At 38.8% G+C, this 21,130-nt stretch overlaps 1 protein-coding gene across 3 annotated transcripts in view; it reads right to left on the reverse strand.

The window, feature by feature from the left end:
* Positions 1-21,130, reverse strand: part of USP6NL (USP6 N-terminal like) — a 113,614-nt gene that overhangs the window by 88,568 nt on the left and 3,916 nt on the right. Inside the window, exon 2 of one of the 3 annotated variants that reach the window (XM_038153374.1) lies at positions 19,760-19,849. In XM_038153374.1, coding sequence (XP_038009302.1) covers positions 19,760-19,763 — 4 coding nt within the window. In that variant the 5' untranslated portion in view covers positions 19,764-19,849. Of the gene's footprint in view, positions 1-366; positions 1,269-8,332; positions 8,637-19,759; positions 19,850-21,130 lie in introns of those variants that run through there. The other 2 variants (XM_038153375.1, XM_038153372.1) reach the window with 2 other exon arrangements.

Below are 21,130 nucleotides of genomic sequence, written 5' to 3' on the forward strand. Positions count from 1 at the left end.
ACAGAATACGACTGCTATTTTCACATCCTGAGCGCTCCTGACAACAAAAATGTTTTTACCACAAAAACAAACAAACAAAAAAAAGGGCAAATCTTTAGTACAACAGTAACAGTTACAGATGCTGACAAACTCAATTTTCAGCATCACAAACGTCACTGGGATTCTCTTTGGGAAAGCAGCAGTTGCAAAAACGATAATAATTAGGCTTAATATAGTTCCAAGCCAAATTATGGCAGCTGTACATGCTACAACAAAGAGCATTTTTAAGTATCAAGTATGCAATTTAACTACAAACAAACTCCCCAAATATTTCTGATTCACAGCAAGTTACTGAGAACACTGAGTAAATCCCAGAGCTGCTCTTACCTTTCCTGGCAGCATCTGTTCTCCGTCTTGCTGGCGACACCAGATCCTTTACAATCTGTAGCACTTGAATCATTGCTCCTTAGCAAGATCAAAGGAATGAGGTGCTCCTCTAAAATTCCAACAGGTTTCATTACTACACCTTATTACATGGCTGTCTTCAGTATGCTCAAGCAAAACTGCTGCAGGAAGAACTCATCTACCTTCCCAGCAAGATTTCTGCCTGACGACTCTACAGGCTGGGGTGATGGATTTAAAGTGACTTCAGCACACGGAGACAAAAAACTGCAAGCAGTCCTAAATGTATTTCTATAGAACATTTTAGAATTGTTTACTGCAGAGAACACATACTGATTTCTCTAAATAAAGTTTAAAGGAAACGTTCACAAAGCAGCTAAAGAAAAATAATCTCATGAAAAGAGTGTCGACAGATGCAGCGTGCTCCCCTAGGCTCAGTAACTAACAAGTGTGGCTGCATCCTCTTTTCAAGTCAGTCTCAGTTCATGAAATTTCACGTAATGCTTAAAGAAAGACTCCGGTGCAGTGCAGAGCCAGCGTCAGACCCACCAAGAGAACTAAAATTAAACCCAGCCTGCAAAAACTCCATCAGGCACAAGCAGGCTCCTGCTAAAGGCATTCATTGGGCTCCTCTTCTCCCCCCTCGAACAGAAACCTCTGACACCCTCGTACGTGACAGGAATTCTCACACACCGGGAGGCACGCTGGAAATCCTGGGAAGATTTCAGGCGTTCTCTCACCCACCACCAGAGGCCCAGAGAACTATTTCAGCAAAGGTATTGTCATTACTTCTGCCAGGTAATTTTAGGCAGAGAGATTGCTGTATGTGCCCCACAACACTTTTAAAGACATTTGGAAAATATACAAAGGCCCTTCAGAAGTGCCTTTTGTCAAAGCCTCTGCAGAGCAACCCCCCCAAAAAAAAATCCTGAGGAATCATGTTTTATATGATCACTTTATATGATCACTTTTCATGTTTTATATGATCACTTTAAATAACTGCCAGGCCTGAAGAGGCTCTGTGAACACTTCAGAAAACTGAATTCCTACACAGCACTGCGAGGCCTTGCACACACAGAGATCAATTTAGGAAGCCAACTGCATGTTCTGAAAACTGTAACATGAAAACAAACCACAGGCCACATTCTCTGGCCTGTAGACCTTCTGTTCCCATTGCTTAAGTGTTAGATGGGGGAGGAGAAGAGGTCATCTCTTTCCATTTTTCCATTTCCAGCTGCTCATCACAAGCGTTTCAGATTTTAAGATTTACTGGCATATTTATCCATGTCCATGTCAGTCTCTTGAATCACACAGAGCCCAGGAACAACAAACTATGTCTGTTATGTCAGTCTCATTCACAGCCTGCCCATTAATCTCTGCCAGAAGGAAGAGCAACCCAAAGTTCTATCCTATTTGGTTAGTTAAAACAAAGACAAGTAAAATCCTCCTCCCTGTCCAATTTCTTCTCCCACTCTGCAAACATTCAAGTGTCCACCCAAGAGAAAGCTTAAAGAAACATTCTTCAAAATGCTACAGACAGAATCATCAGCTTTTCTATATTAAGAATAATTTCTAACTCCTGGACATGAAGTTAAATTCCAGGTTTAAGACTAATGACTTTATACCTAGAGAGGATTGGAGAAGATCACTACAAGCAGACCCTTCCAGAACAAGTATCATTTCAAAACATTTAAGTAAGATGTAAAACGTAGGGTTGTGCAGTAAGGTTTACCTGGAGGTCTGTTATTTAATAATCCAGTGCTCAAAACTGCCATTGTAAGAATTTTTTCCACAATTATCTCACCATGAGGTGTTGGTTCTCTATTTAATTGGGTAATCAAACAACCTCTCTTCAAGCCAAAGATATAAAACCAAAGGAATACCATTACTTACAACTCTATTACATTGCAAATTTTCTCTAAAATACTGACTTTTACATTCATGGTGCACAAAACACAACTAGTACAGAATTACTAAACTTTTGACAGTCCTTATATTAACACATTATGGATAGGAAGAGAAAGGAAGAAAAAAGATATTAAGGTTGAATAAAATATTCAGCAATAACACCCATTTGGCCTTCCAAAGCAAGAATACACCTTGCAGGTCCTACAGTTGATTTTTAAATGAGGTTGATTATACAATACAATTATACAATATAATATACAATTGTTATACAATAACACTCTCAAGTGCTGGAACAAGGAGAGGATGGTGGACTGACAAAAATTAACAGTTGGGAAAGGGGAGCAGAGGAAGAAAGAACTAAGAAGGCATGACTTGTACCTACTTTTGTGAAAAATTATTTTAAAAGGAACAAATTAAGCACATCAGTACCTACTCTCAACTGCAAAAAGGAAGTAATTCCTTTTTCTTCCAAACTGCCCCTTACCTTGCTGGTACAGTTCCCTGTCCTCCCTTTTAAAGAAAGACACACAAGAACTTCAGGACTGGAAGTCATTTTCACATCACACCTGCCTTCCTCAATGTGAAACAGTTTCCAAAGTTGGTAGGCACAGCAGTTTCCCTCTCTTTTTTATTGTGACAATGGCATGTAGAAAAAAAACCCGAAAAGCTCAGAAAGCCTTAAAATAATTTAGGAAAATATAAACAACATTCCATATGCAATGTAAAGAAAATGGTGCAAGCCTGAAGCAGGAATGATAAATAAGAAATTTCAACAAATCACTGAAACTTTGAAGAATTACACAGTAAGCTTGGTGACTGCTATTTGTGTTTCCTCAAATCAATTTATACACCAAGACAGCAACACTAAACCTGCTTTAGTATAGAGGCAAAACCAAAAAGACTTCCAGAAATAAAACACACTAAATTGTATAACTTCATCTGTTACTTGTGAGTCAGAACTTGGTTATAGTTCACTCTTATCTTTGACTGATACTGAACTAACTGATACTTCCATACAATCTGTCACTACAACTGCCACCTCTCAGACCACACATCCTGATAAAATACCCACTGTGGGCAAGGATACACCAGATGGAAGTTCACAGCAATTCTGACACAGATACACAAGGTGAACCACAAAGAAACCATGACATAAATTTAGGGTAACAACTTCAGTAGATTCTGTTTGAGAAAAAAGTAGTGCTACATATTCAGTGCATAGACCACTGATCTCTGCCAAGCATTTTTCCTCTTCAACAGAGAGCTTGCTAAGCAATATGTGCTTGATGATGTTCTTGGATTTTGCTTTTCTTCCTTGCCTTCAAAATTGCAGGGAATACAGAAATCAAGCCCATGTTAACAACATGATGAAATACATTGATATTGGAAGGAACAGTTAACCAGGATGGAATTTTATGGATCACTGTGTACAGCCCTTGATCTCTCACAAGCATAATAAAAAAAATGACCTGCATCCTGATTAGTCAGCTATCATAATTCAGAATAAAAATGCTTCCGGTAACGTAATTATAATTAACTGATCTTTGGAAGCAGCTCTTTTTCATGAAGCATATTGCCAGGAGGTAACACATTTACAGCACAAATGATGCTGCAGAAGGATGGCTCAGTGGGTATTTGTCAAAGGTACTTGACAGGGGGTGGGGAAGATCAGAATTTAAGTCTGAGGAAGACTTAATATTTTCTCTTTCACTCTCTTCTTCTAATCTGTAATGTTTATATATTCACAGCATTCTGTCTAGGCTATTAAAAAACCATCAAGAACCCTCGGGGTTTTCCCAGGCAGCATTGCAGCTACCCAAAAAGTGCCTGCTTCTTGTGTCCTCGTTTACAGAAATATGTACAAGCTACTTACAGAGAAAAACCCAACCCACTGCAATGGCTCAAGGGCTTTCATTTATAGGAGCAGCAGCCCTGCACACATTAGAGTTGAGATGCAAAGTTACTCTCACTGCTCTTTTTCTATCTCTTATCAATCTGAACTGTCCAGAATTCAGATATTCTGCATATTGATTACTCCCAGATTATCTCTGCAGAAACCTGTGCAGGTCTGACTTCATCATCCTCCCCTGTGGTCCCCACAGCCAGAATTGTGCCCTTTTCCCTAGCTGCTAGACTACACACATGGTTAAAATGCCAAGCTTTCAGGCCTGACACCCCAGGGAATGGAAAGCCCATAACAAAATGGCCAGGAAGGTCCTAGCCCAGGGCAGTTCTGTCAGGGACAGCCGGATCAAGCCTTAAGTCTTCTAGAAAGCAAGTAAATACACAAAACACTTCTGGTGACGTTAGTTCTGCAATAGAGCAAAGTCTGACGTTAGAGGCAGGAGAAGGGGATTTACAAGGGAGCAGGGTGCATTTGCTCTTTGGACCCTCCTGTCTAGGCTGTAACACCCAGAAGGTGTTTCAGCACCCTACAGTCAGCAGGGCTGTGGGCAGGGCTGTCCCAGCAGGGCTGTCTGGAACAGGGGCTGTAAAAACTCCAGCGCCATCAAAAGTGAGAGCACCTGCTCTTAATGACCCATCTGAATGTTTGCTTTAAAAGCTGCAGTTTCAGGAACCATACATGGCACAACTGCTTCAACTGCTTCATTGTCCCTCCCATCTTGACAAAGAAGCTCAGAAAATGAAGTTGATTTTCCCATCAGGAACCACTCTCTCATATGCAGGATAAAAGTTTTCAAGAATAGATTAAAGGATTAAGGAAATACAAGTCAAGCAACAGGGGAAAGGGTCTTTAAATATCAAATAAAAAGAAGAGTATATCATAAGAACATTTGCATAATCCCTTCACAACAAAAAAAAACCACCACAAACTGTTTATTTCTTGCAAAAACAATGAATTCAGATAGTCTATCCAGCAGCTAAGGCATACGCCTTAACTATCTCCACTATCCCCAGAAACATTTTGTTTTATGATACTCCTGTCATGTCCTGTCTTCAAATTATTATCTCCAAACAATTAGGCATTGAGCTCTAAGACAGGCAATATATCATAATAAAAATTATTACTACAGCTGCTATGAAGTAGGTTATCTATTGTTTCTCACTAAAATTTTGAATTAATTTTCCAATCTCTGAACAGAAGCCTACAGCTTTTACTAAGTTTTCAATAACCTGTCATAGTTAGACAAGAATTCTAGAGTTCCAAATCAATAACTAACTGTCTCCATAAATCTCTGAAACTTTGAATTCTTAATCTTCATTATTTCCTAAAGATCATTCTTTGAAGCATGAAAGAGGCAAAAAGAAGAAAACTTAATGCTCTCAAGAATTCCTATGTGAAATTCTGATAGCCTTTCTTGTAAAAATGTTTGCACGAGTGACACAACTCCATTTATTATTCAGGACAACACTTTTCAAAGATGACTGCTTTTGGCTATGCATTTTGCAAAGCATCCAGAAAAATAAATAAACATCTTCACAGTCTTCTCAGTGGTCCTTCAGAGTCAGTAACTGCTTAATCCAATAGAACTTGCATCCACTTAGGAGTATTTTTTTCTTCATTTCTAGCAGGTTTGCTAGAAATTTTAAAGCATGAAACTACGGCTGCAGATCTAGGAGCCTTATTTAGAAGGCATCTTCTAAAGAAGAGAAAGTAGCTTGATCTAAAGGCTGGAAAAGTAATAATTTCAAGAGAAAGCTATTTTTTTGTTTTTCTTTATACTTTAAACATACAAGAAAGCCGTTCATTAAATTCAAATGATGGAAAACTTCAATAAATGGTCAATGAAAGTAATTCTACTGTTCTTGGAAAAAACACTATAAACCCAAAACAGAAAAAATAAATGCTGTAACTGGGAAAAAGGGAAGACAGAAAAACACAGGGCCACATTCTGCAGGGCTTACAGCACACAGTGAAGGAAAACTACACATTGCACAATCCCATCCCTGCTCAGTGCTCTCACTGTCACCCTTCTTGCACAGTTGTCACCCCCTCAGCTCTTGCTACAACACATTCTGCACATGGCTCTAGACCATAACAAGACAGACAGTGAGTTTCTCAGAGAGCCACGATGAAACCAAGGGAACTGCCTGTGTAGATCACTTTTAACACCCTGATAACAGACACCAGACACTAATGGAGATCAGTATCAGAAGTCTGCGCTCATGGAAGTCTTGATGCACTCTTCCAAAAAAAAAATAACAAAAAGGAAAAAGCATGTATAGATGTACAATTTATTTTTTCTTCACAAAAAACGTGTTTTATACCTGTCACCTCCATGACCAAAGGGTACTGCTTCTTCTTTGCTCCTCCATTTTCTGTAGAACTGTAGGTTTAGACATACAAGTGCATCTAAACTGCACCATTTAGCAACAGTTCAAAGGGTTCCAAAAGCTCTTAGATATTTAACCCATAAAGACCTGGCAAAAGGAACAGCTCAGGCTGCAGTGCAGAATTCCTTAGATACAGAGGTACTCATGTCTTTTGGGTCTATGTGATTAGGATTGTGTTAAGCAAGCTATAAAGCATTATGAAAATGAGTAAGAATAGAACGACAGATTCTTATTGTGAATCATCAAATTAATTCAATTTCTTTTTCTTCACACTCACACCATGCCCTTCAAAGGCCAAATGGTCACTTTATAAGGCTCAAGAAATGGTCAAGAAAGCAGCAACAAAGCAAATGGAATTCCACCACCACTCCCCACCCCCCCAAAAAGACTGTCTCTAAGCAGTCCATTTTAAATGATTGGTAAAATAATATTTGGTGAGGGTTTTTTTTTTTAAACAGAAGGAAGAAAGAGGATGGTAGTACAAGATCTCATCTCAGTGAATGCACACATCCCACAGCATTTCTCAGTCTTCCTCATATAGTTGGCAAGTTTTCATATAGCTTTAGCTGCAAATGAAGGATTCTTCTGAGAAGAAAAAAGATGCATACTAGAAGTCTCAAAAAGAAATCAGATATTAATGAAGTTGTAATTACAATAACAAAAACTATTTAAAATATATTCACCAATAATATGCAGCATTTCAAACAGAATATGCAGTGATTTTACACTGCCTGGATTTGGGTCATGGCTGTAGTGCTAATCAACAAATTTATCTTAAGCTAAAGGATATCATTAAATGTTCTGTCAAACCTAAGCACACAGAAAGAAGCCACACTAGTCATTAAAGACATTTTTCAGTTTTGCTATATTAAACAAAAATCAAAACTATTACTATCTTACATGTGCTAATACCAAAGTCAAAGTACATTCATTAGTTTAATCAGGCATAGACTGATAAAAGTGAATGTGTGTTCAATTCAAAGAAAGAAGAAAAATAAAAACTTTGCTTTTAATTTAAACCCTTACTTGGTTTCCTTTTGAAGAGGATATAAATGGGACTAATAATCTTGTACCTCCCTGAGGCAAAGAAAAACTAGAAAATTCTATGCACTGCTATTTGTTAGCATGATTAAATCCTTCACTGCATGTACATTTCTAGGCTGATATTTAATCCAAGTAATAAAATGCAGCTGTAGAGAGGCACCAGGAAGAACATCAAACCTTATTAGTCCACTGCAAAATACACACTACTTTTATTAAGCCCATGTATTTGCAGCCATAGTTTGTGCAGCAAATAGTACACAGTGTGGCTTTCTGTCTCTGCAAGAAAAATCCAAACTTTCAAAACAAGTTTTTGAATACTCTGTAAAGGCTAATCTAATGCTTAAAGTGGCATCTAATCCCACAAATGCAATCTACCTTAGTAATGAAAAAACTGTTACAGACACACATTCAAAGGAAGAACAAATTCAACATTTCAAAAGCAGCCAATGAAATTAACCCAAAGGTCACACAGAGCAGAAAGGAACCACCCTCCTTTGAAAGGAAGTGTACCTGGGTCTGTTTGCTTCCTGCACTTGTTCTAATGGGACACACCATTACCTGTCACTTTCAGACCTCTGCCTCCAGCTCTCCTTCTATGTTCTCTCAGAATGCAGGCTTTCAAAGCAGATTTTAACTAATGTGTTTTAAAAAAATCCAAGCTTAGCACTTGAATGTGACAATCATGTTAACTGTGACTACTTACATGCTGCCACTGTTGAGCAGTTCTCCTATTCCCTCATGTCGTGGTTTGAGAGGAAATGAGTTTTTGGGAGGTGGTAGTGGTCAAACCAATAGGTGCCCAGATGTGGATATTGGCACCTGGTTTGACCATTGAGGATATGGATACACCTCTGAGAACACAGGGGTTAAAAGCGAAGAACGCCCAGGGGAACGTTCCTCTTGGTTCCAGTCGGAGGAGAGTTCAGACCTCCCCTGCCCAGCTTCGGGCTGGGCGGGGGAGGGGAAAGCCATGCAGCCGAGGGAGGTGGGCCGGAGCCTTGGGCAGAGGACGGGAGGCGATGGCTTGGATAAGAGTGAGTTCCCCACAGAGATGGAAGGGTGGAAGAACTCAGAGAGGTGGTGGGCAGCCCCCCCCCCCCCCCTCGGGAGAGAGAGGGAAAGAGAGAGGTGCCAGTGCTATCTTGAACTTGATAAGCACCGGCCTGGCCGAGGAAGAGAAGGGGGGGCCGACAAGGGAAGAGTTCGGAGCGGTGTGGGAGTTCGAGACGAGCAGAGACTGTGATTTTAACCCTTCTGTGGGACGGTGGAAACCTGGCAAATGCTGATCCTCCGGGAGTCGAAGGAGGAGAGAGACGGATGAGAGGAAATAGGGAAGTGTGATGGAAGCTGTGCAAGTGAAGAACGACTGAGAGAAGTTGAGTAAAAAAATCCTAGGTGGAGGAGATGATGGAGTGGCTTTTGGCTGGACTTTTTCTTGTATAGCCATGGACAGAATCTTTCCTGTAATTCAGAGACTGCATTTTAGGGGGAGGCGGTGCCAAAGAAGTGATGGTGAGACCCCTCGGCCCCAGGGGGTGAAATATTGGGGGGGACTGGTGTCCCGAAAAAAGGGGAGGCGGTGCCAAAGAAGTGATGGTGAGACCCCTCGGCCCCAGGGGGTGAAATACTGGGGGGGACTGGTGTCCCGAAAAAGGGAGGTGGTGCCAAAGGAGTGATGTGCGCGGAGACGACAGGTGATGAGTGATGGTGAGACCCCTCGGCCCCAGGGGGTGAAATATTGGGGGGGACTGGTGTCCCGAAAAGGTGAGAGACTGTCGTTCTCTTCTGGAACTGGGCAAGGCATCCTTGAAAGGGGAAACCCTAAAAGCAGCTCTGGTCCATGTGCAGTGGTGAGAGCACTGAACATGGAAGGAAGAAGTCACGACGTGTGGTGCTGAGTGACGGGGGATTGGCCTGTGGCACAAGGAGGGCTCCTCTCTCCTTGATGAAATGAGAGGTGATTGTCGGAAGGGTGGAGATGGACTGTGTTGATTATTTGAAGAGTGATGGACTGGATAAAGAACTAAGGTTTTGTGTTATTCTGTGGAAATTGAGTGGGGGGAGGAGAAAATGTTTGAGAGGTTTCCATTCTGCTCTGTGTGTTAATTTTATTGTAGTTACATGATAATAAAGTTTTTTCCTTGTTTACAAGTGGAGGCCTGCTTTGCTCTGTCTCTGATCGCATCTCACAGCAGACACCAGGGGAGAATGGGTTTTCATGGGGGCACTGGCATTGGGCCAGCACCAAACCATGACACCTCATCAATGAAAAAATGGTGGAAGCACTTGGGCATCTGAGACTTCTTTAGTCAGCTTCACCTTAAGACAGTCAATTTATCCAAATGAAAAATGCCTTACCTACTTATCCATGAACAAGAACACAGGGACCTACTAACACGGCCTCAGTTTTGGCAGATGGAAAACTGTAGTGTATTTACTGTTCTCTATGTTCTCTGCAGCTGTAGAGAATTTAAAACCATGCCAAGTTTCAGCCAACAACTGCCATGGTCCAGACAAGAAGGGTCCTCATTCTACCCAGTATTACATTCAGGCACTGCAACCTAGCATTTTAACTCCCACTGGCACCACACCAGTGCTCGAGGAACAGAAGTGTCATCAACCCCCTTGCAGGGGATTTATCCTTGTTAAATTTCACTGAATAACATCCAGGTAACCTGGCCTTGCAATATCATCCTGTAAGTCCACTGAATACACAGTGTTAAACAAAAACACAAACTGTGTTAGTTCTCCTAAATGGATGTTCCACTTAACGACTGATTGCATTAAGAAGAGGGGGAAAAAACACTCAAGAGCCTTACAGTGAGTTTCACATAAATATTGTTTTTTTAGTTTGTTTTAATGCACAGGGAATAAATAAATACTGAAATGCCTCTAAAAGTGACTCATTAGCCTTTGCTCTAAAAAGAAAACTGTCCTACCACATACTTAGAGCAAAACGGACAAATATTTTTGTCACTGCTTCTGACATAGAAAAGGGAGGGGGGGAGCAGGGAAGGAAGTGAGGAGAAAATAAAAGCAAAATTGACACTTTTCAATTTGTACCTCATCTTTTTACAGCAAGCAAGACCAAATTTTTTCTCTCCTGTCCTCCAAGACCATGACATCCTTCAAACATTCTTACGGTAATTTGATGCAACTGGGGAAGAGAGGAAGCTAAAAGCTTGTCTATTTTTGCATCCAGATAGAGAATAATATGAGCTGTAACTGCACTGAAGCTCCCAAGGCAAACAGGGTCTGCTGAGCAGCCTGACCACAAGCATGGCTGTGGCACAGCATCACTCCAAAAACTCAGAGCTGCAGCCCACAAGTGTCACCTCCAAAGCTAAATTTGGGGGACAGCAGGAAATTAAGGTTATTGTACTGTTTGTACAACTCAGACACAGTAACACCACAAAATGAAATTCCTCATATAATGCTGTATAAAATTCTACTACAAAGAAAAAAAAAAGAGAAGGAAAAAGCTTTCTATTGAATGCAACAGAACATTCTGGTGAGAGACTTACTTCCCTATGTCCCTAAAAATTCTGGCAGGTCTGACTGGTGCTCAAAAGAGCTCTGAGTAAGGCTTTCAGCACTCCACAACAGAATTAGGCAGGTTTTCAAAGAGCTTTTCAAGGCTAAAACAGAAAGACTGCATTCAAGAATCCTCTCCTATTGCAAACCAAAGTGCTTTATTAAAACAAAGTGCCCTTATACATTAGTGATCTGTTAGATTCATGACTGCCCTGGCCAAAAGCACTGAGGTTCTACACCACATTGGTATGCCTTCCATTCTGGAGACCATTATATTACACAAAATAAAACTGAGGAAAACAAAAGGAAGAGAAGAAAGAAAACAGCACATCACACCAGCTTCCCAAACCAGAAGAACTTGGAAGTTCTACACAGATTTGTGCTTCCTTCAGAAATTTTGAGCAGGATAGGAACAGGTTTACCAACAGCCTTGAAGAAATTCCAGTGTTATCTTTCCAGTCTCACATTTAACTTTAGGAATTAAAATACCTTAATTATAGGGGAGAGGGTCCTTTGCAATGAGAGCTTAAACAAGCCTTATAATCAGCTGATTGATAGGATATCAATCCTATCACTTAAGTGCAGTTACTTTGTTCCAACAAACATCTGCAATCCTTGTAAATACTGCAAGGATAACAGGCTGGATAGTTTAAGTAAAGAAAAGATCTTAAATATGGAGCCAATAATCTCGCTATGTTACTTACATAACCCCACTTCTGGCAACCACCCCAAATATTTTCCAACTGTGTTACAAATCAAAGAAGTTATTTCCTATCAGTAGCTGGGTAAAGTATATCAAAATAGTTTTTCTTGAAACACAGTCAATTTAGCTTAAAATAACCACACATCTTTTAAATCAGGTGCTTTGTTTCTTGAATATGAACATGAATAACAACATAAAATGAGGCTACAGCTCAATTATTTTTCATAGCTGTGATAAAGCTACACCACCGAGCAGCAGTACTTCACTTTTCCTACGCAGTGCTGCACATTATTCAATCATTTGTATGGAAAATGAGAATGAACATGGCTCACAACAGGCAAGGAAAGTCCAGGGAGCACCTCATTTAACACTGCTGCTGGGAAAGTTCTTCTTCATCCTTCATCCCATTCAGCTGTTTTGTGAATTCTTTGATTCAACAGGAAATAACACCACCATTAGGGAGCTTAAACTGCAGCCTCTAAAGTCCTGCTGCAGTAACTGCAACATGGTTCTGTGACTACGCAGTGCCTTATGCAGAGAAGGGGGTGCCCACCCAAACATCTACACTTATAACTGTTGCTTTTCATCTGTACTTTAGTTGGGAATTTCTGTATCCTTCCCCCTTTGGAATGTACTTGAACACCACCCTCAACTTATCACACGATGAATAGGATCCCAGAAATATGAATTGCTCACATAGTGGCAAATACTTGATACTCACTCCAGAGAACAAGGTTACAGTGTTCTTGCGCCACTCGCTCCTTCTGCTGCAGGAGCACCAGAGGCCCCCGATAAAGGCAGCATTGTGCAATGTTCTATATAAGGGAGCACAGAGAGAGGCCCAAAGACTAAGATTTAAATTAAAAACTGTGTAATGGGAGACTATTACCATGCCAAAGCCATGTACTCCCGTGTATGCCAATTAGTCATAATAATTCAGCACTCCATCAATTACTGGCCATCAATCAAAACAGAGGCAGACAAAGGTTAAAAGATTATTCTCCTTTATTTATAAACACCTAAATAGAAGAATTCTACTACCTCTAATGTAGGTATATAATTTTACATTGTAAAGAAAAAACATAAAATATTAAATATATATATATAATACTCTATATATATTATATAGTATATATATTTTTATATACTATATATTATAGTATATTATATATACTATATATATTATAGTATATTATATATTATAGTATATATACTATATTATATATATATAATACTAAACTACATAAAATACATATCACAAATAAAACATGTAATGAATGTTTAAATATACATAAATTATTATCACAACCATATTTTTATCATCCTTACTGTTTCAGAAACACACAGCTAGAGTATAATGAAGTAAATAATTTGTAAACAACCCAATCTTAATTCCCAGCACAAACATGGCAGAATAAACGTGAAGTGCAAGTACCTAAAAAGGACACATTTGGGGAACGCTGTGTGTACACGACAACACTGGAACTCCAACAGCATTAATGATGGTAATTTTCCTGCCACAGCTCTCCTGTCAGCTCAAAACTAACAATAGTTTCCTGCCAGTGCCAACATTTTGGTTTACAAACAGAAATTACATCTCTTTAAAAGTAGGTGTCACATTGCACTAATTTATTTAGGCAAGCCCCATTAACCTGCCAGGAAAAGCCCAAATGAAAGAGGATAGATTTGAAGTTCCCTTTATGGAAAAATAAATTAAAAAATAAATGTAACACCTTTTAAAAAATGTTCAATGTATCTGAAATGTATGCAAAGGGCTTTATAAATTTAACTTTATTATACATTAATTAATTTAAATTAAACAGTAAATATTTTACAATACCTCTTTTTAGCAAAGCCCTATAAATGTGATGTTACTGAACTTGAACCAACCCCCTGCAAACACAGCTTCTGGATGTGATTAATACATTTTTGGTAACTGTAACCTCCTGCAAAGATGCAGCTTCATTTCAGACTATGGAGATTGAAGACTTACTTTGTGCAAGTAAATACGTGACAGAATAAAAGTCAAAAACTGTTTATCTGCTTCTCTGACCTAAAAATAAATTTTAAGTGCAAAGGAAGCCACAACTTACCAGCCATAAATATCCTAAAATGTGACCAAATATAAAGGAAGGATTATGAAGTGACCAAAAATAAAGGAAGGATTATGAAAACAAATTTTTAAAATAACTTTAAATCTGTTTAAATACAGACAAATTTCAAAAAGCTTTCATTTGTGTTCTGATTTATTTCAATAGCTGTACTATGAGAAAAAAAATCCACAAGGTCTGAGAAGCTGCATCATTACGTCAACTGAATAAATAAAAATCCAATATAATAAAATGCAAATATTAAAACAACAAGTAAGTTTCTTCTAATGTGCCTGCATTTTCCCCATGTGATACATCCGTTTTGTACAAAGTATTTGGGTTTGTATTTTATTGCTACTCATGCACCCTGTGTATTCAGAGGAGCAGTTTAATTACAGTATTGGTGAGAAACTGGGTCATCCAAGATCTGATTAGCCCTCTGGAGATGCCTCTCCTTGCTTAGCACAGAGGAAGCCCAAGATTACCACATTCCTGAACAACTTAAGCTACAGCTCCATGCACACTTCCAGCAAGGCAAAAGCAGCATTTACCAGAATCTGCCCCACAGATCACTGATCCCCACCCGTTCACTGCTCTCCCTGCAGGGCAGCAGGGCACCCATGGCTGCAGCTACCTAGGCAAGAGCCTAGGGAGCCCCCTCAGTCCCAGGCAGCCTCAGGAATGCTCCAGTAACAAGGAAGAATGCAGGAATTCAGGCAGGCACCATTACTGGCATGGGCAACATTTTAAAGAGGTCATGAAATTTTAAGACCCTGAGTTCAGCCTTGGCTCCTGCAGCCCAAACCTTTCTAATGAATCTTCAATCAAAACTTCCTTGTTAAGACCACACAGATTTCTGTAACTCATTAATTCTGATCTCTGAATTTGTATTTTGAGTCAGAAATTATCTCCAGCCCAGTTGCTCAGTCTCACCAGGTACAAGCTCACTATAAAGAGGAGATGGAGCAGCAAGTAGCAGTACCCCAAAAAAAGGGATCTGAAAAGTTAAGACAACACAGAAGAGCAACAGTGAAGCAATACCAAGTGACAAGTTCTCCTAGCACAAGATTCCAGAGCCAAACAACATGTCTTTTTCATGCTTTAACACCCCACCACAAAAAAAGTTAACAGTGTACAACTACTGATGCAAATTCTCATGTGTCACTACAGCTACAGTGGTGAATTCCCTTGACAGCTCCAATAAAAGAAGAGGAAAAATTAAATAAACACTGATATTCTCAATGAAGCAATTTTTAGGGAGTCACCAATATACAGTAGTTTACTATTTAAGAGTCTTGTGGGTTTCCTTCTTTTTCACATAGCTGAGTTGCAGGGGATTTGCTATTATTTAACTCTTAAAAATTTTTACAAACATTTCACAAGTCTTCAAAGTCATCTTTTGCAAATCTGCATTATGGCTCTCTGTCCCCTGTAGCCAACAATTCTTTATTATTCACAGCTTCAGTTTTTCATAGAGAATTACTATTTCAAGTTTTAGGAAAAATAACCCAGGACACACAATTGCTTCTTCTCTATTTCTCAAGTCACAGTATTTATGAAGATTAGAAGATAACTCTGCTGTGAAATCACAACAATTGTGAAAACACTTCACTAACTGTAGCTTCAAATTTGTATTTTATGACTAGGCTTTCAGGGTTCATAATTCAAAACTAAAAAACCTAGCATTTAACATAATAATCTGACATCCTTTAACTATTCATTATTATGTATTGTTAAAGTATTTTAGTTTCTTGGTAAGCTTTCCCTCCCTAGTATGCAGTTGTCTCAGTGAATCAGAACCTAGACTTCTTCCTTTCTTTCATTCAACCTCATTGCAAAGAAGTGATGACTACAGAGCCTCTTCCATCAAATCATTCTGTTCTTTAATTATTTGCAACAATTCACCCACACTACATAAAATGCACAGCCACCTACACTTCAGGTAAAACAAACAAAAAGCCCCAGTATTTATTTAATGAACAGTTTGACTTGGTCCTCAGTTCACTACAGATTCATTCTGACACACCAGGAGTGGAGACTGGGGATGAGGGGGGAAAAGGAGCCAGCCTTAACTCACAGACTTTCCTTAGGACAGGGAGCTCTAGAGATGCCCAGGACACTTTCCTCAGCTGCAAGCACAGAAATAATAATGTGTAGAATGCTAGTTGGAAATTACCTTAAGATCATCCAGTTCCTATGCCCTGCCATGGACAGAGACACCTTCCACTCGACCAGGCTGCTCCAAGCCTCATCCAACCTGGCCTAGAGGGACTCACTACAGCACTGCATCTTGATCTGGCTGACCTAAAATGTTAAGACTGACCTTAACATTTGTTTTAATTCCCAAGTTCAATGCTCATGAACAGGGAAACTGACAGGCAAAACTATGTCTTTACATACACTATGAGAACACAGAAGAAAAGAAACAAAATCTATGTTTTCAGAAATCCCAAAACCACAAGGTTCCTCTGTGAACACAGACTAGAAAGCCAGAGCTGTAATGAGAGGTCAAGGTATGTAACCAGCCATCAAACAGAAGCAGCCTTTAATCACACCACTGTGGGCTTGATTCAAACTGGAGAGGCAAAAACTGCCCCCATCATTACCAGGCCACACCAAGCTTTTGCAGAATGTAAGATTACACTGCATAGCATCTCTCAAAATGTCTTCTCTCACACAAAATGTGTTCCCACCCTCAGTCAAACAGAAAGAAAACCTGAATTGATGGGAGTGAAGCACAAAGAAGCAGGTGATCTTCCCAAATGCATGCAGCATTACGTTTTTAGTGTGTTAGAAATAAAACTAAAAGCAGAAAGACAAAGTCAGGAAAGAAATACACTGTATTGTAAGTTGGCACTGCACCTTATACATTCAGGGGGAAAAAAATGAAGATGTCAGCAGCTTCTTGCAATAGTGTGCACTAACTTTACATTTCACTGCAGCAGCTCAAATAATTTCATTGTACTGAGCCTTCCTCAAAGGAGAAAAGCACAGGAAAATCCCCAAAAATAAAGAGCAGAGTTTATAACATTAAGAATTTATCATGACGCTACACGCTTTCTGGCCACTAAATATCTGGAGAAAATGTAGATTAAATCAACACTTGCTGTGGTGGGACAATCTAGGCAGGTTGCATCCACCAGGATTTCTTGAAAAAGTTATCTTTAAATACAAAACAAATCAATAATGAACTTCACCTAGCTACACTTGATACTGTTACAAACCCTTTAAGGATCTGACCTCAGTGTCCTTTAAGGCATACAACGGAAAAGCACAATTTCAAACACAAATCTGTCTTACCCTTATTTATGAAAACAGACATTTACAAAGCTATTTCAATGAAATAAAATCCTCAACAGGGACTGCCTCAGTTTCAACAGATTTTTTGTATTGTCCAACAACAAACAATCACTATGAATGGTGAACTCTGCAAGCCTGTCAATGCTCTTCCCAACACAGGGAAAGATCCAGTACAACAGGATCCAAAGCAGGCACTGTAACTATCAAAAAAGTTTAAAAAAGTAATTCTCTCATTCACTTTCAAAAGAAATTAACTTATCATTGGCTTAAAAATAAGTATGTGTGTGCTTTATAAGTACCAGGATATTAACAGATTTACTTCTACAAGGCATTTAAATAAAATAATAAGCTTTGTGTAACAAATTTTATATGGTAAACAAGAAACATTATATGGTAAAAATTACTTAAAACTAGTGAATAAAGCTGGTAAAAAGCCCAAATAGGTATGATTTGCCTGTGAAGAAATTTAGGACAGATATTAGAAAAATGATTTAATCATTTTAGGACTTAGCATCTAGCACAGCCCTTCACAAAGAGCAATGGAAATATGTATTGAATCAAGTACATCACAGGAAGACAAAAAGTAGGATTCAATCACACAGTCTGCACTTAACAGCATTCTGGAGTTTTTAGTGGCTTTCTGAAGGCTGAGATTACCTCATTTCGGATAGATTTTTTGTTTGAATGACACTAGGTGATGCACAATTTAGGAATACTGGAGACTGCCACAATTTTTAAGACATCTAGCTATTCTAGGTGCCCACAGATTTTGAGAATAAGCACACATATAGAGACTGTGCAAATAAATGCAGCTTCATAAGATATGGTACTTACATACCTTACTGACTGAGTTATTTAGGAAAGAGGAGCATAAAACTAAGGTCTGTGCTTATGGTTAAAGTTTCTCTCAAGTCAACCATAAACTAAGAAATTCAACATCAGCCAAACTCTAAAGCATATTTTTCAAGAGTGGCACTTTGTGTTGTGCCCTTGAAGCCCATCACAGCACAGGCTTCAGCAGCCACCTTCCCACAAGAATGTGGCACCCAGCACTGAAGAACATCATTACTGACCACCACAAAAAGTACAGCCAAAATGTTGTCTTGCATTTGAATAAGGGTCTTCATTCTTCCTAATGAACAGCTGAACCCTCCAGCCTGGAATCAGCTCCAAATCTGACCAAAACCAAGGGTGTTTTGCTCTAGCACTGTCTGTGTGTGCTGTACCCAAACCAGCACCACCACAGCAGCATCCTGAAGTCACGCTTAACACAGCAGGACTGCACATAAGGCAATGAAAAACATGAAAAGCTCCAGAAATGAAGATTTACATAAAGTGTTTGACAAATCAGGATGTTTGAATAACTGCCTGGAAAATTGTCCTCTATGCAATCCAGCAAATATTTTAAACATCAGAAAGTAAACAAGCGTGAAAAGCAATATGAAAATAGAAATAAATCTGTATAAAAACTAAAATAGTTCTACCTACACCAGCATGAACCCTATAGTTCAGAAACTCTTCTGAGCTTTTTTTTCGTGTAATTTTTCCTCTGCTGCATTTAAGCAAGCATTTCCTTCATCATTCTTTTTTATTTCCAGATGTCAAGAGCAATCATTTTTCATTTAGCTTGACAAGAAATTTAACCAACAATTTTCTTTACTCATTTCCTCCCAGAAACTCAAATGGTCTTATTTTACTAAGAAAGGATATAATTATCCTATGAACAAGATGCTCTTCCTTCGGCACGTTCAGTACAGTTGTGTTGAAGCTGAGCTACATTACAAATATAGTTCCTGTGCAAATTAAGTTTTATCCTTATTTCCACACATGACAAAAGCTGCATGAAGAAGTCTCACATCTGCAAAACTTACAAGACCTTCAAATACTCAAAAGAGTTCACTAAAAAGAGGTTATCTTACCCATCAGATATGACCTAAAGCAAAACTTCCGGTGCCTTTCATCTGGTTTTTTCCACCAGAACAGACATCAAGTCACAGTTTTCTGTGGCTCAGATCATTCCAATACATGCAGAATTCCTTTGGGATCAAACCTCTATACTAGAATTTGAGTAACGTATTTCTCTTTTTCCTATAAAATGAAGTCCATTGATTTTATGCTGGATTTTACCAGTTATTTTAATTTACTAGGCAGTCACAAATTTTGGAATTCTCAGCAAACCCAAGGCACTTTCCCCTCAGAGTTACATGTTTTATTTATACTGAATAAAACAAATATCATCTTGTTACAGAACTCAGCTTCTTGAAAATGAGACCAGACTACAGAGAAGTCTCACAGAGCACACATTGACCAAAAATTTGCAAATTAAAAATGGCATCTGCCAACTCTCAGGTTTATTTGGTTATTTTAACAGGACCGAAGACACAAAACTCAGTATGAATATTTTCAAGGAAAAACCACCTCCCAAAAGCTACTACAGAAGTACAGTTCTTCTAAACTACAACCTAAGGGTTTCTTTTTTTCTGAAAGAAAGGAATCTACTTACTCATGACTGGAAACTTCTTTGTATATAATCCAAGACAGGTCTTGAAGCAAGGTATCTTGTTGGAGAAGGTTTCTCAGAGGTATACATGTCCTGAAGGTGGGAGGAAAATAAAAATACATATAATTTTTTCAACTTCAAATCGCCAGAATATATGTTTACACATAAACTGTCTTTCCTACTCTCTTTTCATCCTCCTTGTTCAAAAAAGAAAAAAGAAAGGAAAACAGAGATGTGTTTGTTATGACTGGGGAGCCTTACTGCTTATGGATACATTGGGCTGTTTATCGACCCAAAACCTTCCTCTAACAATCACATTATAAACTTGTGTATGTGCTTTGAAAAAAAAGTGCTGTAAAATATAATGTTTGTTATCTCTTGGGAGCAGTTAAAAAGTTAAAAGGACAAGACTACAACATGGATATAGTAACTGAAAATTCCTAAGTGGTATTTTCCTTCAGCAACCTCAGCTGGCAAAACAATGCAAAAAACCCCACTTTTTAAAACACAAGAAATGCAAGTAAGATTACTAAACAAGCACAGGTTGACACTAACATCAAACATTTCCTTCTCAGAAACAAAATGTGAAAAAGTTACCATTCCCAGCAACTATAAACCTACAGTTCCACCAATTCCTCGTTGATTTCAGAAGATACCCAAGTAGGGCAGATATGGATTCACTAACAATAAGCCTGGTCCTCCCTGAAGCCAAATATAGAGGACTTAATCTCCAACAATGACAGCACAGCAAGTACATTTTGAAAAATGTATTATATAATCTCCCTCCTGCTGCTAAAAGCAAATTTATCCAAGTCTGATAGAACAGTTAAACGAAAGAAACTTCACTCACAGCTGAGATGAAAAGAAGAAATCCAACACATCTACTAAGCTGTACAGAGTTTTATTCTAATACCTGCACAAGTGGAGACTATCTGTAAACTAAGGAATATTATGTGATATATTTCCTCTTTTCAAAACAAATTACAACCTGCTGAACCTCACCACCTGTGCTAATCCAGCCAGGTATCTTGTGCTGACTCAGATTTCAAGTCTCAACTCTCCTGATCTCTTCATGCTCAAAAAAAAAAAAACCCCACAAAGTAAAATGCAAAAAGACATAAGAAGAGATTTAACTTTTCCTAAATTATGACTTCACATAACATTTACAGATCTACAGCACATAGCAAAGTAGTACAGGAACTACCACAGGACAACTACCACAGGACATCACAAGAAGGTTCCTTTATCAACTGCTAAAACAATTTTAAAAAGTAAACATCAAAGCCACACACACTATGAAAAAAAGAAATCCAGCTGCCAAAAGGAAGCCTTTGGTAAAGCTGCAGATTGAAAATTACAAGCAACTTTTTTGCA

Source organism: Motacilla alba, chromosome 1A (genome assembly GCF_015832195.1).
Source record: "Motacilla alba alba isolate MOTALB_02 chromosome 1A, Motacilla_alba_V1.0_pri, whole genome shotgun sequence".
NCBI lineage: Eukaryota > Metazoa > Chordata > Aves > Passeriformes > Motacillidae > Motacilla > Motacilla alba.